Source organism: Vanessa atalanta, chromosome 28, assembly GCF_905147765.1.
Source record: "Vanessa atalanta chromosome 28, ilVanAtal1.2, whole genome shotgun sequence".
Lineage (NCBI taxonomy): Eukaryota > Metazoa > Arthropoda > Insecta > Lepidoptera > Nymphalidae > Vanessa > Vanessa atalanta.
The window spans coordinates 4,621,995-4,649,880 of NC_061898.1; the positions used below are offsets into that span (position 1 = coordinate 4,621,995).

At 37.1% G+C, this 27,886-nt stretch overlaps 1 protein-coding gene across 2 annotated transcripts in view; it reads right to left on the minus strand.

Annotated features, from left to right (window-relative positions):
• Positions 1-4,853: 4,853 nt before the first annotated feature.
• Positions 4,854-27,886, minus strand: part of LOC125074844 (kinesin-like protein KIF3A) — a 30,951-nt gene continuing 7,918 nt past the window's right edge. Inside the window, exons 3-14 of one of the 2 annotated variants that reach the window (XM_047686300.1) lie at positions 16,703-16,908; positions 15,618-15,748; positions 14,433-14,632; positions 13,599-13,796; positions 12,711-12,841; positions 12,104-12,156; positions 11,229-11,356; positions 10,056-10,132; positions 9,692-9,872; positions 8,569-8,805; positions 5,833-5,952; positions 4,854-5,476 (exon numbers count right to left, since the gene is read on the minus strand). In XM_047686300.1, the coding sequence (XP_047542256.1) occupies positions 5,360-5,476; positions 5,833-5,952; positions 8,569-8,805; positions 9,692-9,872; positions 10,056-10,132; positions 11,229-11,356; positions 12,104-12,156; positions 12,711-12,841; positions 13,599-13,796; positions 14,433-14,632; positions 15,618-15,748; positions 16,703-16,908 (1,779 nt within the window). In that variant the 3' untranslated portion in view covers positions 4,854-5,359. The remainder of the gene's footprint in view (positions 5,477-5,832; positions 5,953-8,568; positions 8,806-9,691; positions 9,873-10,055; positions 10,133-11,228; positions 11,357-12,103; positions 12,157-12,710; positions 12,842-13,598; positions 13,797-14,432; positions 14,633-15,617; positions 15,749-16,702; positions 16,909-27,886) is intronic. The other variant, XM_047686301.1, reaches the window with a different exon arrangement.

A 27,886-nucleotide genomic window follows, 5' to 3' on the forward strand; every position in this document is an offset into this window, starting at 1 on the left:
GTAGAAGTACACATTGCCCCACAAAAGAGTTACTGACTCTATGCAGTCGAGTAACAGGAGTAACAGGATTGTGTTTGTTCCTTGTACCAATGTTATATAATATCGTAGACTATTCGAGCTCTCGACCAATGACATCGCGTCATTTCAAGGTCAAAGTTGTTTACTCTTCTGACTTGTTGTATTTAAATGATCAATATTATTGTCTAACATTTCGATTGGATCGTTTTCGTTAAACTACCTGTAACGTTTATACGAAATTCGAATGATTACGATGTAGCGTGTTTTATTTTTTTTTAAACTGGGACGGTGTAGAGTTGTCTGGTATCTGAGCTCGTACAGGGTGAGAGCTAAATATATAATTAGGGGTGGTTTTATGTCGTACATTTTTATGTAATAATTTAGAGGGGGGGGGGCGTTATTATGAAATTATTTTTCGTTATACTTTATAGTAAGTGTTGGTTAAATCCTTTGTGAACGGTAGCGCAAAAGTTTTGAAATTAAATATCAATCAAGAATTCAGAAACTACTCGAATAAAATCAGTTAAAAAAACGTCCAGTCGAATGTTAAAACGTCGTAAGTGATAAAAATTTAGTTTAGTAAACGACCTAATGCTACGTTTACTTAAGGTAACTCATACCGAAACGTTGTAAGCCCTCACACCGTCCCAGTTAAATCAAGCCGGCTTCGGTCCTACGTCACAAATAAATCAAAACAAATCCGTGTGTCTGTCGTTTGTTCGATATAACTGCTGTAATATTGAAAACAAAAAATGTAAATGAACATCCTGTATATCATTTAAATAACTAATGGCTTTTTATTTATATAAGTTTAAACTAGAGATGAGATGTACATACTTTACTGGGTTTTAAAAACAATTCGTTTCGAAGTTGTTTGAACGAATTTACTTCACTCAAATTGGAATTTGCATGTATATCTCATCCCTAGTTCAAACGCCTTTAATCCGACTCAGTTAATTAATTTACAGTTGTTATTGGCACTTTTGTTAATATTACTGGCATAGCTAAATAACAATTGGCGTGCCAGTCATATAGTATGACTATATATATATACTGACATTGAAATGTAAATAATTTTATCAATATGTATTAAATTTAAGCATATACGGTAATCCTAAATGTTGATAGTCTAAGCTGTTTCGGAGTTTTACGTAACAAACGGACGGACGGACGCGTCTACGGTTAATCTCGGTGTTGCCACACTTTCACTATGAATAGTTTATTTGACAGTATTTTGATTTAACATTTATTTCGCAAAGAGGTAAACACCAGAGGTGGATTTTTTTTGGGTATGACATACGGTTGATGACCTTTTACTCTTAAAGACGCTTTCTTCTTGGAAAGCTGCCTTGGTCTCAAAACACTCCAAGAACACTAGGCAAGGGATGGGTGATATTATTCGTAGGATTGGTTACACTAGCTGACTTTGAAACGTGTCACACTAATAATACACACGGCAAGGGAAGTACGTCATACGTCAAAATCACACGAAGAACAGTAACGATGCTCAGAATACTATTTTTGCGCGAATCCGTAATTTTTTTTCCAAGATCTCGACCAATTATATCGCGTGAATACAGTTTCAAAGTTGTTTATGGCTGGAATGGTATAGTAGTTACACATCCCAAGGACCAAGGTTTAAATGTTTAAATTGTGTGTTTTCATGTGAAGGGAACTTCGTCCCAACGAGGTCGTATAACACCTCTTGCTATCGCCTCAGAGATGACATGGCTCAGTGTAACAATGTAATGTATGACGAGTTCCGTACATACATTTTTGCGACGTTTTTTTACCCAATTTTGAATCCTATGTTATAGCATGCTCTTTACATACAAGATCAAGATCCCCATCGTGGGATGATTTTCAAAAATATCGGTATTTTTTTTAATTGTTTTCAAATTTAAAACTAAATAACCATTTCGATTTCTTTTACTAAATCTATTTTCTCTAGATATATCTTATCCCCTAATGCTTCGATTCGATTTTTTTGTATGTTCTTGAAAGATTTTTAGGTAAGTTATGAACATGCAATCATAACATCCTACTATTCGTATATATAATAATAAAAATATAGGTATGAATAAAATTCTATCGTTTTAAGTGAAACACGTGTTATAATTAAATTTGATATTGTTTTTCGTTTTATTTCATATGTAAATAGTACGTCAAGTTATTAAATGTTAGAGAACGTCAAAATAGAAAAAAATTATAACTCGTAATGTGTGACGTGTGAGTGGATCGCGTGTCGGTGAATGTGTCGATAATTTGTTTACCTGTCAAAATTTTCGCGCCATTTTTTGACAGTTGATATGTCACCTTTTGACAGATAATCTAAAAAGGTTTTAATACCGATTGATTATTTTTTATCGATTGGCGGTTCTTTTATATTGTGATTAATATGAGTTTTATTATGAAGTTTGTATGTTAAGTTGGATTGCAGACGGTATTTGTTTTAAAGAGATCGTAAAATCGTTTATATCGAAGATAAGGCCAGCATCACTACACTAAGTTTCTCTACGACATTAGTCTGTTTTTAAAGTGATCACAATATTTGTAAGACGTACAGTAGGGTGACACTGAAACGTTGAAATTGTTCGGACTCAGGACGGATTCATTTTCTATTTACAATTTAAAATAGAGAGACAGGCAAGCAGACCACTTGATGGTATTTGGTCACCGCCCATACACAATGTCATTGTAGGAAATATTAATGAGCATACATTGTCGCGCGACTAACCTTGAGAACTAAGATGTCATGTCCCTTGTGTCTGTAGTTACCAACGCACTGCCCTTCGAATCACACCAATATTCAGTTCTGCTGTTTGGCGGTAGGGTATGAGATGATGTCGGTTATATGCGCCGAGTAACAGGAATATAAATACAAGTTCTTTTCTCGTGAATACACACTTTTCTTTAGCTTAGAACTCTCGTGCGTTGACGCTCGTATTGAGGAATATAAGCAGCTCTAAGTGTAAGCACGCGACGGGGGCTTGATACTCTGAATCTGCTGAGCGCAACCGTGACGTTGGACGTGACAATGGACACTCGCGCGATTTTACGGATAGGGTGTCCTATCTAATCCAGTCTGAACTAGTGAGACTCTACTGTACGTCAGCGTAAGGAATTGTATAGTTAAGTAAGTTTCCTATGCAAGAGAGATCTATATCCGGAAATGTGTTATTTTGTAAGAACTCACTTCGTATGTCACACGGGAAATGTCGAAAACTGTCTTCGGTGATATTTTGATGCGTGTTTGAATGTCGCGTATCGTTTTGGCATTAAACAGTCGCGTCCTGCTGTGAAATTCGAGTTTGGTCACACAGAACAGTCCTTCATAGCGGAATATACTTTATTAAACAGCAGTGATGTCTGTTTCGTAAACTTATCGCTCTAAGCGGTTTGTCTTAATAATTTTTGTTTCAGTCGTTTCGTTTCGAGTCATTTCGGTCACAAGAGTCAAATTCATCTCTGCTGTTCAGTAAAAGTTAAAATGTTGGGGAATTCATTGAACTCGTCGAAGTTTCTAAACTATATTCCAGTGGCAGGGGATTAAAGGTAAACAAACTTCAGACTTACGTGTTCCAATCGAATTGCTAACAGCTCGGCTATGCACACTACGAACAGTTCATGGTTGATATATTTTTATTTATAATACAACAATACTCCTATAAACTACTTATATCCGATTTAATTTACTTACAGACCACAGATTATAAAGATCTCGACCAATGGTCGGTTCAAGGTCACGGTTTGTTTAACTTTAATCCTGTCATTGGAGTCGACTATGTGTAGTGTATAGTCAGTACGAACACAGTCAGCGCGTCAGTCTCTGATACTCTCAGATAATTATAAAATATTGTTTATAATTTAAGTTTGACCGGTTTCCTATATTACGTGGTACGTTTGGACGATGTTGTAAATAGTTTAATAAATTGTGATTTGTACAAAGAGATGTGTCGTTTTATTCGTTTTGATGTTTCACACCAGTTGCCCTTTTCTGGCGTCGCTTGCGCTAAAGCTGAGCTCAAGGCGAAGATCGCCAGTTCCAAGGATGCAGCTGCAATCGTGCTGCACGGAGGAATTCTCTTCCTGCTCTGTATCTGTTACGCTTGCTCATGTTCTGGATACGATGTTAGTCGATAAACAAAATTGATCTTAAGTACTATAAGAGACTATACCTATAACACTATTGTAAGCAGGGCCGGATCTACCTTATGGCATTTTGGGCTTCAGCCCAGGGCCCCGGGGATTCAAGGGGGCCCCAGCTAAGTCAAGTCAAACTCAAAAATAAATCATAATGCGAAAGAATCCATAACTTCATTAAATTAAACAGATCGTATGGTTTCCAGCCCTGCGAGTCCTGCAATTAATCAAACCCATTCAGTTCAGATATGTCTCAGGTGGGCCCCTAAGTAGTGTTAGCCCAGGGCTCCCTAAACTTTCGGTCCGGCCCAGATTGTAAGCTTATTTAAGAACTTAAACATCAAAATATACTTTATTCAGGTAGACGTTCGCAAGTATCGTCATTATATTATAATTTTACACGATTGTTTCAAATGACGCTGCTAACGGTACCAACCGTGGGTTGAACACGCAGACAGACAATAAACTCAGTATAATAAATTAATATGTATAATTATCACGATAGAGTTTTGTTTAGTTGATATTTAGACTAGATACTGATTATTACTACAGAGTCCCCCCTTATAGACCCTTTTTTCAGGCTGTTGAAACCTTCATAAAGGAAACAAGGCATAAATAAGGGAAGATCTAAATTTACTTATAAAAAATAAAAAAACATTTGCATACAATATATTTATTAAAAAATTCATGACATTTATTTTCGCAAAATATACACAAATATATAATTTTGTCACGTCGGTTACATTGCGATAGATTTATAAAGTTATTATTTATATAATAGTCTTAACATTTATCACTGGAATGTGACTAGCATAGTTTTAAAAAGGAATTAATACACTTTTTTAATTCGTTACATCGAGGAGAGTTCTCGCTGAGAGCGATTACGGTTTAATATAAATTAATTTTCTCAATTCAACTATTATTTTTATAATAATGAGATGTTAATGATTCCAAAAAATTGTCAACAGTTACAAACACACCTGAGAGTTCATCGGTTACGTGATTAACAAATTTAAAATACAGATAACATACAAAAACATCGTTCCCGCCAAAATGTTTCTACAATGATACAAATAAATAAAAAAAAAACAAGCAAATAATACTGAATTTTAGTAAACATTAAAATTTAAGCGTAAGTGAGTACAGAGATCATCGTCGTCGAAATAATAAATGAGTCAGCGGGCGAGCGCGCGGGGTGCTAGCGGGCGGGGCGCGCGGAGGGCGGGCGCGCGAGGCGGCTGGCGGAGCGCGCGCTGCCGTACGACAGGTAGCGCTCCGACAGGTCGGGCGCCTCCGCCTGCGGGGAGGGGCGGCGCTGCAGGAGTGGCCGAACATTCGGGACTTATGGCTTTGCGTGCTATTGAGGCTCCGGGCAGTAAAAGTAACTACCAGTCTCCGGGCTGTTACTAAGAATTTCTCGACAAAACCGAAAAAAATATGCAGGTAACGTCAGGTTCCGTAGCCTTCGAGGTAAAACTGTTGTGGCAAATTCAAGGCTGCCCTTATTATACTCACTCTTAACACAACTTTACTTTTAATGTGGGGGGGGGGTCTGGCCTTGAACAGTTGTAATTCATTCGAAATAGACATATACAGAGTTGTATTTTTTTTCAATTTCAGATGCTACAGACCTGTGACGGATGCTTTTATTAAATTAAAAACTTGACATACATGTGTGTGCGGTCTGTGCGGCGGCAGTCTGGGCGCCATGTTGTTTCCGGTGTACGCGACGCACTTCACTTGCCACTCGCCGAGTTGCTCGTTCCAATGGACGTATTGCTCGATTAAAGCCTGCAAATATTGAACATATGTTAAGCAACCGAGACGGCGTAATGGTTAGTTAGTTTCATTTTCATGTGCTCAATAATTAACGCTTTATTTAGTTTACACATAGTATGGCGTTGCAAATGATCCACGTATTGGTAAGTGGTCACCACTGCCCATAGACGTTTGCGCTGTAAGAAATATTAACTAAGATGTTACGTCCCTTGTGTCTGTAGTTACGCTGGCTCACTCACCCTTCAAACCGGAACACAACAATAGTAATTATTGCTGTTCGGCGGTAGAATATCTGATGAATTATATGTAGTATGCAGTGTGGCACAACCACTACCTAGTGGTAGTGCCCCACTGCATACCTTCGGGTTGCAGCCGAATGGGCCGGCACGCCCGGGGAAGTACCACTCTCTCACTCAAAATCGGCGTGAAGTGGTAGCTATGCTACTGCGTTTCGTCCGGTATGTGACAGTCCCGGAGGTCCGATCCCCCTCCCCCCCAAAACATAATGGTTGTGCAGAATTTGGTTCTATTACCCCAGGAGGGTACCATCAGCGACTGCGGTGGAGAATCTTTCTCTGGGCATCCATGCTCAGGACGTACACAACCTGAGCAGGGATGCCCAGGCTGCCCTCCGAATTCTGGGGGGGGGGGCAATTTTGCGCTCACCACTGTTCGGGGCAAGCGGAGCAGGCATCATAAGTTGCCTTATGATGCCCCCTACCACTCTCACCGTGGACTTCTGCAACATAAGGGGACTCAACTCCAACTTGAACGCCGTTCACTTTCACCTTGAGACGGCGAAGCCGGCCTTGCTCTTTCTTACCGAGACCCAGATATCCTCTCCTGCCGATACGACTTTTCTCTCTTACCCCGGGTACAAATTGGAACATTCCTTTGTACCACGAGCTGGGGTGTGCGTTTACGTCAGAGATGATATCTGCTCTCGACGCCTCGGCAGCCTTGAAGGGCAGGACCTATCGATTATCTGGCTACGTGTAGACTGCGACGATCATCCGCGAATCTACGCGTGCCTTTATAGGTCCCATAGCGGTAATGCCGAAACCGACCGACTGGTTGAGCACGTCCAAATGGCTACAGATTCCGTGCTGCAGCAGATCCCATCCGCAGAGATCGTAATTCTTGGCGATTTTAATGCCCACCATGCCGAATGGCTTGGATCGCGCACTACCGATCATGCGGGTAGATCTGTTCTCGACTTTGCTTTAGCATATGATTTGACACAACTAGTACCAGCTGATCAGCGACCGCCAGTACGGTTTCCGTCGGGATCGCTCAGCCGGTGATCTTCTAGTTTACCTTACTCATAGATGGGCGGAAGCAGTTGAGAGCAAGGGGGAGGCATTAGCAGCCAGTCTGGACATAGCGAAGGCCTTCGATCGCGTGTGGCACAAAGCGCTTCTTTCGAAGCTTTCTTCCTAAGGGCTTCCCGGAAAATTATGCAATTGGATTACCAGTTTTTTGGCAGATCGGAGCATCAAGGTCGTTGTCGACGGTGCATGCTCTGAATTAAAATTCGTCAATGCTGGTGTTCCACAAGGCTGCGTTCTATCACCCACTCTGTTTCTTCTGCATATCAATGACTTGTTGCAAATCAGTAACATTCACTGCTATGCAGACGACAGCACCGTAGACACCTCATAGACCGGCCGTGCTAATATTTCTCGGGAAAACGTCGAAGAAAACCGGAACAAACTTGTGTCTGAAATCGAGTCTTCGTTAAACAAAGTCTCGAACTGGGGTCGGCTAAGCCTAGTCCATTTCAACCCCAAAAAGACGCAAGTTTGCGCGTTAACTACTAAAAAAACACCATTTGTCATATCTCCACGATTCAAGAACATTCCGTAAGCCGCCACAGCTAGTATCGGAATACTCGGCGTCGATGTTTCGAGCCTCGTTCAGTTCCGCGGTCAATTGGAAGGCAAAGCCAAATTGGCATCAAAAAAGCTCGGTGTGCTCAGCAAGGCAAGACAGTATTTCACGTCGGCCCATCGTCTAAGTCTATACAAGGCGCAAATTCGGCCTCACATGGAATACTGCTCTCACCTCTGGGCGGGTGCTCCCCAGTACCAGCTCCTTCCATTTGACCGTATCCAACGTAGAGCGGCTCGAATTATCGACGATCAAGCCCTTTCCGATCTGCTTGATCCTTTGGCTTTGCGTAGAGATGTTGGATCGCTCTGCATCTTCTAAAGAATTTATCACGGGGAATGTTCCGAGGAATTGTTCGGATTAATCTCGGCTGCTGAATTTCACATTCGGACATCTCGTCAAAATTCCAAATATCATAATAAAAAGATGGTACATACACACACACAGTAGTTTGCAATAAGCCCCACCACCAAGTGAACGTATCACAGAAACACTAATAATAGGTGATGACTACTTACCATCCAAAATACAGTGTATAATTTGACATAAAATCAAAATAAATCATCCCCGAAAAAAGCTTAAAGCTATACTAATATTATAAATCCGAAAGTAAATCTGTCTGTCTGTTGCTCTATCACAGCCAAAAACTGAACCGAATTTGATGAATCAAGCCTGAACCTCAAGGAAAGCCATAGGCTAACCTTTTATGAATTAAGATAATTTGGTTAAGCCACTAACTTGATACTCCTTGGGTATGTACGCGTCTAGAACCAAATCAGCCAGCTGCAACTCTCGCCTAAGAGCGCGAACTCCATCCAGGATCCCTTCCATCTCCCTCTGCTGTTCACGCTGCTGGTCTGCGAGCTCAGCCTTGGCCGAATTCAGCAGCTGCACCGCTCGCTTCAGCTTCCTTGTCTTCGCTGCATTTTCCTCTTGTAGACTGGAGTAACGTTCTTCAAGGTCTAGACGTTCAGCCTGGAAGTGTTACCATGTATAATGAGATGATATCCTCTCGAATTCAGCAAAAAAGCGTAGGGCAACATATTATAGAGCTCGACTTTTTGAGAACGCAAGTACTCTCTACCACTAACCCTCATAATGCGGTAGGACATAAAATCTGATACAATCGGATTGTTCTGGCTATACGTGCTTTCCGAGGCATACAAGCTTGAAAACTGTCAACTTCCAGAATCTTCACTCGCATGTTTTTGGGCGCCATATATGTATGTAATATATATAGACGGACCGGAATATCAAAACATACTTTATTCAAGTAGGCTTTTACAAGCCATAAAAAAAAACTTTTGAATCGTCATTTAACAAACTATTTTAAGTTAAGCTACCACCGGTTCGGAGTGTAGATTCTACCGAGAAGAACCGGCAAGAAACTCAGTAGTTACTCTTTTTCAATGTCTAAAAATACAGTCATGTTAGTTAAATACAATTATATATGTATGTCATGTCTCCTGCCTGGAAGTCAACAAGCATTAACTCCACGCTTTTTTATATAATATATAAAAAATGTATAAATGACCACCTGATGTTAAGTGGGCACCACCGGCTATAGACATCGGTGCAGTTAGAAATAATTACCATCCCTTACTTCGCCAATGCGCCACGAACCTCGGGAACTAAGATGTTATGTCCCTTGTGCCTGTAGTTACACTGGCTCACTCGCCCTTCAAACCGGAACACAACAATACCAAGTATTACTGCTTGGCGGCAGAATAGCTAATTAGTGGCCCTACCACCAAGTATTTCCGATGTGGCGCCCAAAATACAAAAAACTGTTTTGACAATAACACTTTCCGACTTATTGTACGATGAACTATATAGTATCATTAATTATAATTAAATATACCTCTTTCTTCTGCAAGTCCTCCTGGAGCCGCAGCTCGTTGAGTTTCCTGAGCTCCAGCTCTCCAGCAGCTTGTTCCAGCAGACGGCGCTGAGCGTCCGCTTTGTCCAGAAGGTTCTCTCCCCCCACCAGCACTTTGGACTCCAGGTGCTGCAGCTTTTCTTTCAGCTCTTCCTGTTGCTTCCTGGAATATTAATTTCGAATACGTATTATATACATAAGATGATTTCAATTAATTATATTTGTCTGTAATTTTTTTGCCATTACAAAGTCACACCGTCGATTTGATAACGGATCTCTCAGGAACGCTTTCTATCAGAGAATGGACATTGTTGTTTTTTTGTATGGTCAATGAATTCCTACTCACTTTGTCCTTTGCAACTCTGCCTTTTTCTCTTCGAGGACCTTACGAGCGAGATGAGCTTTTTCGCGACTAATTTTCTCCTGCAAAAAAAAAATAGTAATCTTTATTAATAAAAGTTCAATTCAATCATGATGGAAATTTGGTGACGTTTACGTCCTGCGAAGGTTTACAGATAAAAACAATTTTATCTTTTCTTGTTGCAATATAAAATATTTACGTAGACTCGTATTCAGACAGGTTTCCTCACGATGTTTTCCTTCAACGAGCACGAGTGACAAATTGAGTACATGGAAATTAATTAGTGATCGTTCTAACCACATGTGTCAACCAAGTCATACTAGCGTAGTGAAATTAGCTTCAAAATTCTCAAAAGGGGAGGAGGCCTTAGTCCAGCAGTGGGATGCTTAAACTGTTATTCACACTCCAATTTTATTATATGTACTATACATATAATAAAATTGGAGTGTCTGTGTAATATTAAAATAACCACTTTTTACTAAATGGATATATATGTATGTACACACGGTACATATATACCAAAATAACATTTCAGTGTTTGTCTGTTTGTTCCTACTGGACCGATTTTGACGGGACTTTCAGTGACAGATAGCTGACGTAATAAGGAGTAACTTAGGCTACAATAATAACTTTTTTCATAAATTCAAACGCGCACGAAGTAGCGGCCAAAGCTTATCTATAAATAAATTAAAACTCAAGTAAAAAATATATAAATTATATTTATTACTTGTATTAAATTAAATAAATATTACTTGGAGTTAGTATTCATTGTTGTTCATTATATTTAAAATAATTTAATTGTATTTATTTAACATTTTATGTACTAGCTAAACCTGTGACACTACTCGCGCGAAATTTATTAATCTACCACATAAACCTTCACCTACATTTTACTGTTAAATAAAAAGGTAGCTCATGTCCTTCTCTTGTTCTCAAACAATCTCCAAAGAAAATTTCATCAAAATCGGTTTAGCATTTATAATGTTAGTATAGATTTTAAAAGATGGCAAAGTTACTACTGAGACACTCGCCGGTTCTTTTCACCGCAATTTTAATTACAGAACAATGATAGTTTTAAATATAATTAAAATAGCTTTAAACTTACTAATTACATAAGTCATACATGTGATTTAAATTATAATATAACATTAAACATACCTTCTCTTCTCTACGCATTTTCCTTCTTATTTTCTTCTCTTCTGGATCAAGTACATCCAGCTCGGGGTCCGTGAGAGTGTCTTCTGATAATTCCTCTTCCGATATCTCTACTTCTTCTTCTTCTATCTCTGTATCAACAAAAAGTTATTCAGGTTAAGTCTCCGTGGTCGTGAAGGATTGCCAGAGGGCTGTATTTACGAACATAATTATGCTCTGTAACATCTGTTTATGGGTCACCATTGCCGAACTCGCTCAAAAAGAATTCGATTCTATAAATATTGTTTGTCTTTTGAAATGATAACTTCTTATGGAGGGGGGGTGTTAACTTCGTTACGTAACGCGTTACAGCGCCAGTGTGTCTCGTTTTCGGCAATAATGATACTAATAATGTACATACACTAAATTCTAATGTACAGTCAGAGTAAGAAAACCCCCGTCAGTTTTCAAATTCATTCCTTTATCAAGTCGTAAACTCTTAGAACATTTTGAAACTAAAGCATTAAACAGAAAACTGCACATAAAATTAAACTAACACGGTATGATAACGAGGTTCAAAATAGTGTACATTGCGACGCAATATGTCATACTCAATCGGTAAAGCAGATTATCGCTCATACCGAGCACACGAAAATAGACCTTAAGGTGACGAACCTTTTCTTACCCCGACTGTACATATTCTATTGTAACTAAGAATAAAATAATATTTTTTATCAATAAATAACATTTAAGTAATAACCGAAGCTTTTCTCGAGTTAAACAATTTCGTTATTAAATAGTTCAACTTTGATTAGTCTACGTCATCACTTCCGTCTGGAGTCCCGAGACGCATTTTTTTTTTTTATTGAAGGTGTTAAGAATGTCATAGTCAAACTTACCGTTGGAATTCTCCTCGAGTTGTTTTTTCAGCTGGTCGATTTCTTGTTGGAATCTGAGAAATGTAAAAATTACGTTGGAAACAATTACGATCATAAACTGTTTTTAAAGTACTACTTTTTTATGATATCGGTTGGCGGACGAGCACATGGTACCTGAAGGTATGTGGTCACCATCGCCCATAGACAGAGACGCTGTAAGAAATATTAACCATTCCTTACATCGATAATGCGCCACCAACCTTGGGAACTAAGATGTTATGTCCCTTGTGCCTGTTGTTACACTGGCTCACTCACTCTTCAAACCGGAACACAACAATACTGAGTACTGCTGTTTGGCGGTAGAATATCTGATGAGACATGTAAGCTGACAATTTAAAAAGTCCGTAATATTCTTGGTTCGCTATTTAAACAACATACATTATAACTTGACAAGGTCATTTGAACCAACAGGTTCATTCTAGTATCTCTTCCCCTATCCTTGTGCCCGTAACACCACCCATCCATCAAACTGGAACACTGAGCACAGCACAGTTGTTTGGGTATCTACCACCAGAGGGTCCATTTCCTTTTCTAGTCGGTGAAATAATCCTTATTCAGTGAGCTATACCTAGTGAGCAAGGCGTCTCCCGGCTCGCTGTTGATATGCGTCTTGTTTTCGATATTCTTCGCCCGGTTCGCGTAACGAAGCGTGCTGATCGTCTCCACGTAGTTCGAGTCAGCTGGACCAACTGTTGCTATCTGTGTACAATCAATCATTTATATCGACGGTGATTTCTGAACGATATTGGACATTCAATCTTAAGGGAGACCGAATATGCACAGGACATTTTATAGTGGACAAGTGTGTGCGCAAACTGTGTGCGTTTTACTTGGTGGTAGGGCTTTGTGCAAGCCCAACTGTATCACAATTGGGTACTTTCGGTAGTGAAATATAAATTATGAAATTTGATTAAAATTGAAATCTATTTAAAAATATACTTAAATATTACCATTTTGAGTAATTAAAGCATTATTGTTTTATTATATTAAAATAAAAAAATCGTAATTTTTAGTCTGTATATCACGTGACCTAAAACACGAGACGCCATGGTGTGACGTCATAAAGGCAAAAACTGTCATTTCAATATCGTCTTGTACTTTGATAAACAATTTTCTAGAGTGTTAATGTAGTATTTGTACAACTAGAACTACACTCCAACGATAGCGATTGTAATTCATTATTTTCCCAAAAGAACACCAAATATTTATAGCTGTTAACGTTGAATGAGTGCCGGTCGTACACGACTGTTCTTTTTACCAGTATTACGTCACCAAAATAACTGACAACGTTTTTGTGGAAAAAAAAGGTTAAAAATTTAATTTAATTTTATGGCAGATTTTGCTGAAATATATTTTTTTGTGGCTTTTCATTAGGAAAACCATCATTTTGAAGTACTTTTTCAAACATAGTAGAATACCCTATTTCTTAATAAAAAATATCGTATAAGATACAAACCATGACTGTCTTCGAGTTACCCCCCAAGGAATCCTGCAGCAATCTGGTCAGCTTCGAGTTCCTGTAGGGTATGTGGGTCGATTTCCCATCGACCAGCGCTGAGATGACGTTGCCAAGGACGGATAACGATTGGTTGATCTTGGTCGCTTCCTTCAGCCTCGTGCCCGTTGCTTGTGTTTTGCTTTGACGTTCTGAACCCTGGAATTAAGTAAAAACATACTTTATTAGAGGCTCATGAAGATACCACTTAGTTTAAAAAGGAATATGGTAGTTACGCCTTTTTTTAAATAAGTATATACTCGTTATTATTGTATTTGATGTGGTCAAGGGGTCGGTATCGCTAATAGATCTTCATGACTGGAAGTGTTCTTCTGGACAAACGCTGGAACTGCCTACTAGCTGGACTAACCTACCCCAATGATCTCCCCAATAGCCGGTCTTGCGTTACCCGTCCAGTGATAGACATTGCCACTGTTGGAACCAATCCTTACATCACCAATGTGCCACCAACCTTGGAAACTTTGATGTCATGTCTCTTGTGCCTGTTGGCTCACTCATCTTTCTAACGGGATCACAACAATATTGAGCATTTCAAAATCAAAAGATACTTTATTCAAGTAGGCTTTTACAAGCACTTTTGAATCGTCATTTAACAAACTATTTAAAGCAAAGCTACCACCGGTTCGAAATGTAGATTCTACCGCGAAGAACCGGCAAGAAACTCAGTAGTTAGTAGTTTTTCTTTTACAACATTTGAAATACAATAATTGATGAATCAATGTCTGTATGATATTTATTTTAATGTGATATACGTTAAAGTAAAATCAACCTTACCGCCAAGTCGACAAGGTGCAATTTCCCCATCTTGACGTGCATCTTCCCATCAGACCCTCGCTTGCTGTTCTCCACTGTTATGGAGAAGATCGCATGTGACCTGGAGCTTTCTATGTTCATGGCTGTCGCTCCGATGTGTCTGTTCTTGTTTCCGACCGCCATTATCTTTTCTAGCTCGTCAGCGTTGTGGACTACGTACCCTGGAAACCAAAACGCAAGCTGTGGTTGGTTAATCGACTTATGTAGGTGTTACTCATGAAGAATTCCACTGTAAAACCTATTGTTTAGCGTTGTATTGTGGTGGTCCATGAAAGGTGAGTGAGCTGGTGCAACAACAGGGATATGCTTCAATCACAATTCACATCGTTTATGCGTCACCAGCTTTGAGAACTAAAATGTTCAAAGTCAGATTATTTATTAGGCTTTATAAGTAACTGCCTAGGAGCCTGCATTGGCTATGGGCCCTAGGCAAAATTGAGATATACGTAAATAGTATAAAAGTAAAGTGGCAGGCTGTAAATAAGATGGGTTGTTAGCTGGGCTAAGGCCATCCTCTTTCAAGTCGACGCTTGGAGCTTTATCGACCACGCTGCTTCGATATTTTATGACATTTATTGATAGATGAGCGTATGGGTCACCTGATGGTAAGTGGGCACCACCGCCCATAGACAAAGGCGCTGTAAGAAATATAAACCATTCCTTACATCACCTATGCGCCACCAACCTTGGGAACTAAGTTGTTATGTCCCTTGTGCCTGTGATTACACTAGCTCACTCACCCTTCCAACCGGAACACAACAATACAGATTACTATTATTTGACGGTAGAATAACTGATGAATATTATAAATGAATATATATAATATATCAGACATATGCAGGTTACCTCACGATGTTTTTCATCACCTCCGAGCACGACAGGAATTTATAACAAATAAAGCACATGAAATTAAGATGGGGTTACTTTTGTGTAAGAACCCCCTTGACGTGTGCAACTGACACTTCTTGGACATCAGTTCATTCACAAAGCTATCAAGCGCACTTGATGAGATCTGCTCTATGAATGCCTGCAACTGATAGATTCCATGGTACCGAAGTAGATATTGGAGACAATGCTGCTGAATCGGGCCCTAATGATGTCAAATCCAAGGGTTAATTTTATCACATATATTTAAATACTCATTACCTGTTAGATCCTTGACGAATACACCTATATCTGGTCTCTCCTTAACTTCAAGGCTCTGGTGGGGGTTGTTCCCAAGCAGGTCCCGGACTTCCTCGTTGTATATCTCAAGATACGTAACGCAGACCAGGAACCTGATGGAGAAATGTTATCGCCCAATGAACATTGCTCCAATTTTAACATGTCTAGTAAAAGAACCTATTTATCGGTTATTCCACAACTTTTCGGTTCAGCTGGCCCTGAGACTCAGCCGGGAAAAGAACCCACGTGATACCCATTATGGAAAATAGCGTCCGATCGAATTTATTAACATATATATTTAAATAAACTCGACTGCCACGTTGGTTTAGTGGCTGTTTATAAGTCCAGGTCGATAGAAAATTAATTGGGTTTTTTCGACGAAAAATCGAAAAACATGCAAAGCCTTGGATTCTCGTCTGCACTTTTTCCGGTCTTGTTGGATTTGTCGTTCCATCGGATTATGTGGAAGGAATGGAGAGTGCTCCTGTGTTTGACACACTAGAACACTTTTAAACGTCCTGAGTTAGCAGGTAGCTTGAAATTGGCCCCGTGCCGAAATCGGTCAGAATGACATCATAATAATTTATATAAATATATATCATTTGTAGAAAATACATTGGTAAAGAAGGCATATTATTCGATACAAGATTATATTGATGATAAAAAAGCGTGGAGTTAGTGCTTGTTGACTTCCATGCAGGATATATTACATACATATATAATTGTATTTAACTAACATGACTGTAACATTTAGATGTTGAAAAAGAGTAACTACTGAGTTTCTTGCCGGTTCTTCTCGGTATAATCTGCTTTCCGAACCGGCGGTAGCTTTACTAAATATAGTTTGTTAAATGACGATTCAAAAGTGCTTGTAAAAGCCTACTTGAATAGAGTATATTTTGATTTTATAATATTTTCTAAAACAAAACTCTTTCTTAGAGCTAGCGCGCGTAAGCTAATCCAAATGTACATGTTTTTTCTGTAATTTTCATTACTTTTGTTTCGTTTTTTTTATTGGCTATGGTGTTATACTTTATATGCCACAATAATCTAGATGTAATCCTCACTTTTCGTCATCCTTCGCCTTCGCGATGTGGCCGAATATATGCGCGAATGAGTTCGGTATGATGCCTCGCAGTTCCGGCGCGGAGTTACTTCCGGCCATTGTGTACGTCTTCCCGGTTCCAGTCTGACCATACGCGAATATAGTTCCATTGTAACCTTTGAGGACCTGCTCCACGATCGGGTTCGCTGTCTGAACATAGATGTCCATCTGAAAAAAACAACCTGGTGTTAGAAATTTCGAAGACTTCCATTATTTATACTAACACTATAAATGCGAAATAACTCCGTATGTCTGTCTGTATGTTGCTCTTTTAAAGCCAAACCACGAATATATAATGTATGAAGCAAGCTTGAAGTCCAAGGTTTCTCCGGTTCTCCTCAGGTCCGAGGTATTAATTTCCGAACCGGTGGTAGATTACTGACTGTCACTAAGCAAGTGTAACGCTTCTATATTGAATAAAGATTTTTGTCTTGACTTTGATTTTGAGGGACATGGGCTTTTTATACCTTACACCCGACAACCAACCCCAAATTTTTTAAAGTGATCACCACCGCCCATAGACATTCACGCTGTAAGAAATATTAACCATTCCTTACATCGCCAATGCGCTACAAACCCTGGGAACTGATATCTTATGTCCCTTGTAGCTGTAGTTACACGCTCTTTAAACCGGAACAATAAAATATTATGTATTAGTGCAACGCTGATACTAAATATACTACAGAATGTCTCACAACGTTCACAGTTTTTCAGTCGTTAGACAATACAAACCGCTATGTCCCTGCGTTTTAAATCTGTAATATCTTCGAAAATATTCATTTAAATCACACGCTGTAAAGGGCCATATTGATCTATATTAAATGCACAATGTATTTAATGTACGCAATTGGATAAGGATTAATGCTGTATTGCTTAAAATCGCTTCGAAAATAAGCCATTATTTCTCGTAAAGAGTTAAGGATAAAAATGGTCATTGTGGGCTATCCCTAAGAGTTAGACATACGTCATCGCGGACTTTTTGAAGACCTTTTTAACGTTCACAATACTGTAGTACATTATTTTGATCTATCTCTTTAGAGTTCAGCCAGCATTTGCAATGTAAGCGCAAAAAAAAATGTTTATTTACGACATCACTTTAGAAACCACTAAAATTATCAGTGTTTCTCTACTATATTGTGCATGTATTATACATATAAACCTTCCTCTTGAATCAATCTATCTATTACAAAAAACCGCATCAAAATCCGTTGTGTAGTTTTAAAGATCTGAGCATACACAGAGATAGACAGCGGTAAGCGACTTTGTTTTATACTATGTAATGATATACAATGTTTTAAAACAAGTAAGCAAGTTACACTAATAGTGAAGATACAAAGGCATTACAAACTAGGTGATCCTGCGGCTTTGCTCGCGCGTAAATTTAATATTATATATTAAATTATAAAACTTTACGTATAGCACACAAAGCGTCGTTGCCATTTTACCGCCCCGAAGGGATTAAAATTAGCCTATGTCTTACACAACCTTCCTGCCAAAGATTCTACCATTGAAACCAACTTTGTACATAAGTTACATGTATTGCTAATTGTACATTGTACAAGTGAACTGTGAGGTTCTTTATGAGTAATTCTTTAACCTGAGTTTCCTCGTGATTCTTTCATTCGCCGAGCACGAGATTAATTATAAATACAAATGAACCACATGACAATTCAACAATTCAGTGGTGCTGGGTTTTAAACCCGCAATCATCGGTTAAGATGCACGCGTTGTAACAACTGGGCCATCTCGTCTATACACAGATCAATATCAAAAATCAAAATAAAAATACACTTAATTCGAGTAGGTTTTTACAATAATTTTTGAATCGTCTTGTAACAAACTATATTAAGAAAAGCTACCACCGGTTCGGAATTTAGATTCTACAGTGACCCGGCAACAAACTCAGTAGTTACTATTTTACAATATCTAAAAATACAGTCATGTTAGTTAAATACAATTATATATGAATGTTATGTGTCCTGCCTGGAAGTCGACAAGCATTAACTCCACGCTTTTTTATCATCAATATAATCTTGTATCGAATAATATGCCTTCTTTACCGATGGATTTTTTACAATTGACTTGAATCTATGAAACGGCAAAGTTAAATTAAATATATATTAGGTTATGTATGTTGACATAGTGTATATTTTCTGAAGTATAGCTAATTAGGTCAAGATAGAGAGAGACGTTGAGATGTTCTCGTGAACCTTGGCGCAACTTAACATACATATATATTGAGGAGTTTCTTCAGAGGCTCATATCAGACTATGTACTTCGGTTCTTAGATATATAATACATATATACTTTATTCTTTACATAATATATTAGCAAAGTCGCATTCCCGTCTGTACGTTTAGATCTATTAAACGACGCAAAGGATTTTAATGCGGTTTTCATCAATAGAGCGATTCAAGAGGAAGGTTTATATGTATAATACATGCACAATATAGTAGAGATATATATCAGAGGTTATATATGTATAATACGTGCGTATTATAGTTGAGAAACGCTAGGAATTTCAACTTTCCTTGCCGGATAAAAATAAGAATTTTTCTTATTATAATTCGTCTTCAACCTAATATTTGTATATAGACCCTTATTGTTGTGTGAACGCGAGACGTGTAGTTAGCTCTTCATATAGTTTTCCTTTACTACCTACCGTCCCCGTGAATAAAGGTAGACATATATAGACAACAAATATATTATATATCTTGTGAAGACCCAGGATTTTTCAATTTTACATTTTACATGTCCACAATGACCCAAAAAAACAAGGATTTATAAAAACATATGTCTAAAATGTGTTTTTTTTTTTAATTTCGCTACAGGCGTTTGTCAAAATCTAATTATCCCGTCCACGGTGTTGCAAGTACATATATATATCTTTACTACTCGTGTCTATGCAATGTTTTACAAAAATTAAATCATTATCAAAAATCATCGTTGTTATTATGATTACTGTTAGAATAGAACGTCTTTAAATAAAACCTTTTTTGAAAATTATTATCAACGTTTCGAATGCGTTTCTTAAGAACGCCTTAACGGTGAGAATGAAACGTATTGAAAATTTGTAGATATTAAAATCACCTAGAAAATAGTCCGAGACGAGGTATATCCATTGCTGTCGAACATGGGGCACGTGTCCAGGGCTCCCATCCTGAGAGGGCCCCGAAGAACTAACAATTTCCTTCACACGTTTGTGCTCACGTTGACTGCTATGTATATTTTCGAAAGTGATTTGTAAGAAATAACTAATATATTTATTAAAAAAACGCCATTGACGACAGTCGCCATTAAAAGTAGAAAGACGTGCTCTTCATGAAAGATATACTATAATATAGCCATAAGACTGTACAACCAATCAGATTCCTACGAATTTACGAAAATTACCGCACCGTTTATTTGAAACTATACTTAAGACCTGGCTATAAGCAAAGTATTTGTACATGGTAGTAAACATCTACCAAAAGGGCCCCAAATTCATGGGTGCCCAAGGACCCCAGCACAGCTTGAGACGGCTCTGGGTATATCTATATGTTACGGTAAATTCAGATATTGATATAATATGACTTCAAATATATTATTTAGGTCAAGCCTTTTGCATATATAAATTAGTGAACAATTGTTCTCTATGCGCTCCTAAATCATTTAAGTGAGAAATTTTTTTTTTAGGCTGAATATAAAATACAAGATCATTTTTTATTTATTTTTTATTTAGCCCTTTATATGTTTGAAGTCGAGTCTGGTTGCTATTTAGTATATAAAACATCGAATATAGAACGCAAACTACATAAAAGAATGATATAGAACTATGATAGTCGGAACTTTCGACCAATCCCGTATCAACTGGGTCATTAGAACAGGGCCGCGGCCCGCGACCCGCGCGGTTTGAATGCGCGATGCATCTATTGATTTTAGCTCGCAGCTCCTGGGGAAAAGGGGAGGGGGGAGCCTCGGGCGAGATATATTATGCGGCAAATATTAGCTTGGGTATATAACGCTGCTTTTGTTGCTGCGACCTGGATTCCCTATGTTGTGCGTTGATTATTCTATTACTTTAATCGTTATTAATATGAGATGGAATAGCGTTTATTAATATTTAGTTTTAAGTGTGCAATTTATAGTAAAAACTTTGTCCTTTTTGGGGGTATTTTTTTATCATGGCTGTACGATTTTCGCCTTTGTCTTAATTCAATTAGACGTAACAGATTATGTTATTGTAAGAAATTCAAATTTTGACAGAACTTATAATTATCATTCTCAGTGTCACACAGGCGGTTCAGTTCAGCCAAATAATATTGGTTATTTTTTTTTAATTATGATACGTTTTATACTCGAATAATTATTAAACAAATTATTCGAAAAATAATAGATAATCTTTAAGAATATAATCTGTTTTTTATTTTTATTTATTTATTAATTTGGAAGCCAACGTGATGTACAAAGTATCCAATTCTATATATAGATAAAAGTCTTCGAAATATAACAATTTACATAATTCTTACAGGCTAACTCTTCATGTAATAACAAAAAAAAGACTACTGCCTATTAATGATGCCTATTAAAGATGACACATATTTAAAAAAAACTATTCAATTTTCAAGTTACAAAGTAAGCAAAAAAATTATAAATAAATCTCATGACAAAAATAAAACTTATAAATTGACTGTCAAGAAATATAACAAACACGATATATAAACTGAAACGAGATTTGAACTACGAAAACATCTGAAGGCCTCGTCAAAATGGCGGACAGCCGGGGCACAATGTTCAGCATTTCACGATCGGGTCGAGTTTTTAGTACATATATATATTATATATGCAACCGGATTTGTGACCTGGTACTAAAACGGGCAATTATCAATAATCCTTACTTTTAATAGTCACAATAGACACGAAGATATACATAACACTATATGTCGCTCACGGCGTCACTCGCTGGTCGTTATGTTAGGCATAATAAATTATCATAGCAAAATCCATCTAACTTAGTTAAGGCTTCAAAATTCAAGACCAACAGACAGACAGAAAGACATTATATTAGTTACAGTATATTAGTATTTTTGGGTAATATCGTTATTATTAGTAATATTAAGCATCCGTTTTAACACGAATAAATTAAATAAATTATGATTTGGAATATGTCAATTTTAGCTGTTGAGAGAACTCAATTCTTCATAATATGCACACACTTCCACGCAACCTGTGAGGTTACTTGGCGCGTTTTTCTTAATGTGGTTTCCTAGACCACGATCTGTGTGATGATGTTTAATTAAATACATTACTTTTTCTTATTCCAAAATTATTATTTTCGTTCCAATTGCTGTTGAAGCATTTGGACCTGGGAGTAGTGGAAAGAGCTTTATTAAAAGTATAACCACCTCGCCTTATTGCCTCCACTGGTGACAGGAGGGCTGGTTCGTTTTTAGCCCAGAGGATCGGAATTGCGATTCAACGGGGAAAAGCTGCTAACATTCTTGCCACCATTCCACGCGGTCAAGATTTATACAGTAACCATTTTTAATTCATATTTTTATATATAAGGACTTAACGTTAATAAATAGTTAAAAATTTAGTTACTTATATATTTTATTTTCTTTTTTTTTTAATGTAAAATAAGGTTTTAGTATTTAATTAGTTACCTCTTTTCTTTGTTTGTTATTTTTATTTATTTTTTTATTTGACATATAGACTTTTTTTGTAATTTTGTATGAGAATTTTGTTCTCCTGTAATCGGTTGTATATAGTTAGTTTTAATTTAATGTAAAATAAGTTTTGGACGCACATTATGTACGACTTTTGGGGATCCAAATAAATAAACAAATAATTCTTATGGAAAGAAATATTTACATAAATGATTTTTTGTCGTTTAAGGACCAAACCACAATTTTTTTTAATCACTGTTTCTGTTACGAATGCGCATTTTGTTTTTATTAAAACGAATCTCATTTAAATTATTCTATTCTATTTATTCTATCCCATAACAGGAGAAAAGCCAAATAAACAACATTTGACAGCTAATTGACGCGATATCATTGGTCGAGAGCTTGATTAATCTATGATATTCACTATGGATTTACGAAAAAATGGCATTATGAACGTCGACGAAACAGTTTTCGCAATTTTGGGAGTATAATTAAAGTGGATATAAGTAGTTAAGTGCAATAGTGTTGTATTATAAATAAAGATATATTAATCATAAACTATCAGTAGTGCACAATATAGCCGAGTTATTAGCAAATCGCGTGAAATACGTAAATCTAAGGGTTTTTTTTCCTACTTCCATTGGAATAGACTATATTTAACACATTTTTTTTTGTATGATTAGGTTAACTAGCAGATGCACCTGATGGTAAATGATCATCATTGCACAGAGACAAAAATATTAATCATTACTCAGATCACCGAGGTGACATCAACTTCAGGTACTAACATGGCATGTGCCTGTAGTTACACTAGTAATTTAAAAACCAGTGGCGGGCTAAGTCCGTCAGAGGCTCGGGGTACAGCTGAATGATTTTGATGAAATTATGTAAATACTAAGCACATTTTTAAAGTCTTGTTTAGGATTTGATCATAACCCCTCCCCCCCATCCCAAGACTGGAGGGCACTATAAAGTCTTGCTGTTTGGTGGTAAATTATTTTATGTCAGTGGTACGAAGCCTTACCGCCAAGAATACTGACCGAAATAGATTGTTTTATTGTAATATACGCACTTGGGCGACTGAGCTTCGCTTTTCTGTAATATTATTAGTAATAAAATATATTTATTTTCTTTTGTGAAATAAAAGCGTTTTTCATGAAAAAAAATCTATTGATAAACTTATAACGGAATATACAAAATTTCACCCAAATCGTTTGAGCCGCTTCAAAGATACGTTAAGTGAAGGTACACTATTTTTTTACCATTAGACTTAGCGCCTCGTTGGTCCATTGGCTTAGATATAATACCGCTTATCTCCGAGATGAGACGATAAAAGATTCTTGAGTTTTTCTATCGACAAATTCTCAGTATCACCCCTCTGTCTCGTACTTCGGTGCGCACGTAAAGCTAAACTTGCACCTGAACTAATTCGGGTCGTGGATTTTCCGTATCATTGAATTATTGGAGTGAGGAAATAGAGTTCACCTGTGCTTGCACACACCTGTGCAATGTAATACGTCCTGTGTAGTTAACTGGTCTGCCTTGATATCGGCGACATAGTCACATAACGCCAAGTGGACATCATCTTTTGTAGGTGTAAAACACTGAACTCTTACTGAAGAGTTTAAAATGGTCGCTCGGATGTTTCAGATTGGGCTTAGTAAGTTGTATTGCGAACGGGTTCCAAGTATTTAATAAAAAAAAAAAAGAAATGTCTGGTGGTACCCCCTTTGGAACGAAGTCGCTTTCATTATACATACATATATAATGTGCCAGCGACACGGGCGCAATGCCGATACTAAATATACTACAGAATGTCTCACAACGTTCACAGTTTTTCAGTCGTTAGACAATACAAACCGCTATGTCCCTGAGTTTTAAATCTGTAATATCTTCGAAAATATTCATTTAAATCACACGCTGTAAAGGGCCATATTGATCTATATTAAATGCACAATGTGTTTAAGGTACTTAATTGGATAAGGATTAATGCTGTATTGCTTAAAATCGCTTCGAAAATAAGCCATTATTTCTTGTAAAGAGAAGGTAAAAAATGGTTATTATGGGTTGTCCCTCAGAAAATGGAGAGATGGCCCAGTGGTTTGAAACGCGTGCATCTTAACCGATGATTTCGGGTTCAAACCCAGGCAGGCACCACTGAATTTTCATGTGCTTAATTTGTGTTTATAATTCATCTCGTGCTCGGCGAGACATGACAGAAAACAGAAAACATCGTGAGGAAACCTGCATGTGTCTAATTTCAACGAAATTCTGCCACATGTGTATTCCGCCAACCCGCATTGGAGCAGCGTGGTGGAATATGCTCCAAATCTTCTCCTCAAAGGGAGAGGAGGCCTTTAGCCCAGCAGTGGGAAAATTTACAGGCTGCTAATGCTAATGCCTCAGAAAAAACATATACCGTGCAGGGCTTTTATGAAGACCTTTTTAAGGTGTACAATACTGTAGTACATTATTTTGATCTATCTCATAGGGTTCAGTCAGCATTTGCAAAGTAAGCTCAAATTAATTTGTTTATTTACGACATCACATTAGAAACCTCTAAAATTGTCAGTGTTTCTCTACTATATTGTGCATGTATTATACATATAAACCTTCCGCTTGAATCAATCTATCTATTGAAAAGAACTGCATCAAAATCCGTTGTGTAATTTTAAAGATCTCATACACAGGAACAGACGGCGATAAGCGTCTTTGTTTTATACTATGTAGTGATTATGTATTAAATAACATACCCAATAACAAAAATTGAGTAGTGTGTGTGAGAGTGTTTAACAAATTTTTTTTTTATAAAAAACCCGTTTGTATTAAAACAATAACACAAAACTTTAAATAATGTTATTTTAAACCATATAACAAAAAGATACAGAGAGAGAGAGAGAGAGAGAGATAGATAGATAGATAGAAGGTCACCTAGAACACACTTTCCCCTTAGAGTAGTTCTGAGTAAACGTCTTGGCTGAATAAGTCTCATATGAATAATTTGTCAAATCACAGCTTGACAACTGGCTTTCCTCGAGGATGATAGAAAGAGAAAGAAGATCTCCTAGAGCACACTTTTCCCTTACGTCACGAATTCTGCCATTACACTATCCTAATTAAAAAAACTTGGTTCCAAAAAATACATTAAACTTCTTAATACACCCGTACGAAGTCGGATCCGCAGCTAGTATTGTTATGTATATAAAAAAAACCCCTCCCTTATTAGATAAGATTATACAATCATTTTATAATAATATAAATTATAATTGACATTGATGATAACAAATTAACACCTTATCGTTCGTCCTGTTGTCGATCGTAATCACTGTTTAACAAAAAAATCCGCATACCTGGTATAACTTTACTAGATCGGGGAGACATAAATAAATTCAAATATATTTCTCAATCTTTATCGTTAATCGTTATTTCACGTGACAGATCTTTTTTTTTAAATATGTGATCTAGCTAAGGCTGTATCTAGAAAGTTATCTCCCCCCTAAGGTGGAGCGCGCTTTCCTAAAAGATGCCTATTAATTCTAGACTTGAACATTGTTGGTGGTGGGGAATACGGAGGTCTGGTATTCCAGACTTTAACAGTCCGTACCCAGTGGCGTAACTGTCTTCCTGCCAGGTGCAGTGCACCAGCGCTTTTTTTCTTAACTATAATTTTGAAGCGCAATATAAATTAAAGAGGGGGGTGAAGGCCCGATTCTGTTCCTATGCACAGGGACCCTTGCCCACCTAGCTGAAACCTCTGATGCCTCAAACTTCCAAAAAAAAAAAAACGTATTTGTCCAGAGTCTTAAATATTACGCCACATAAAAAAATACGAATTAAATTTTAAACAAATTATTAAATAATTCATTAAAACAGTAATTTCATGTAAAATATAATGTGATATATAATTATTTAGGCACCCTAAGACATAGCTGGGGTAACTCGCTAGCTAATGTCAATAAAAATCCTCACTCAGACGACGTGGGGTTAAAATGACACCCAGCCCATGTACCTAATAAGGGTATTCAAAGTGTGCTCTGTTTTCGGACACACTTGAGCACTATATGTCCTGCGTTGGTCTACCTTGAGATTGACCGCTTTCGCCGAAATCGGTCAAGACTAATTTAGCATATGTGTTTGTATATCACATACTAGCTGAGCCTGCTGTACCCGCGCGAAATTAATCAAACATACAGCAGTACTTAGTATTGTGTTCCGGTTTGAAGGGTGAGTGAGCCAGTGTAACTAGCACAAGGGACACAACATCTCAGTTCCCAAAGTTGGTGGCGCATTGGTGATGTAAGGAATGGTTAATATTTCTTACAGCGCCATTGTGTATGGGCATACCATCAGGTGACCTATTTGCTCGTCCGCCTACCGATAACATCATAAAAAAACCCCCATTTAACCGCGAACAGTTCTTGATTAATGTATCTTTATTTATAATTATACTTATCTCCTCTTTCATTTTACTTCCAAATTTCCGATAGCAACTTCGCCGCCATGCAGAACGCATTTGTTTCGGGAATTCATAGTGAATATCATAGATTTGAGATCGACCAATGATATCGCGTCGATTCAAGGTCGAAGTTGTTTGTTTGTCTTCACTCTTGTGGTTGGCATACAAATATTTATTTAAAAATATATTAATGTCCTCAAAGGAAAATCGCTCTATAATAGAAGATATATGTATGAATAAACTATAAAAAAATAAACATATAACCTCTTTCTTTTCGAGGTCGGCTAAATTTTAGACGACCACGCCCATCCCATTTAGCACAACTTTAATTGACATCGTATTTTCGAAATTGACAAAAACGGCAAAAATGGCAATGTATAAATCCTAAGCATAGTGCATTTACTAATATTTTCTGTAGTTTATGTGTATTTTGTAGTGTTTAACAACAAAGTATAAATATATATGAAACTATACTTTATTCACGTACCTACCTACTTTATAAAATGAAAATAAAAAAAAAAATCTCACTCATGGAATACCTGAATTTATCTTTGTCAAGGTAAAAAAAAAATTGACTAACCCATAATGGACCAATGTGTAGGTAACATCTGATTAGTTTTCTATCATCATTTGTTGTGTCGATATGTTCCTGTTCGAAGGGTGAATAAGCCAGTGTAATTATAGACATAAATAATATAAAAATGTAAATCTCAAAGTTAATGGTATCTTTAGCCTATATCCGCCAATAGTATAAAAACGTTTTCATTCATCATTAAACTGGCCTTACCTATCGTACCTTCGACGACATTTAAAATAAAAAAAAATATTGTGTCATACATATTTTTTAATTTTAGTACTTAATAATAAAGTAAAATATAATAAAAATGTTTTCGTAATATAAAAAAGGGGTATGAATTAAATTTCTATTTGAGTACAATAAAGAGTATTTTATTTGGTTTGATTTGAGATATTTAAAATACTACTTAAAATGTTATAGTCTCGTTTTACAATAATCTTATTAATGAACTCGTAAAAAATATAT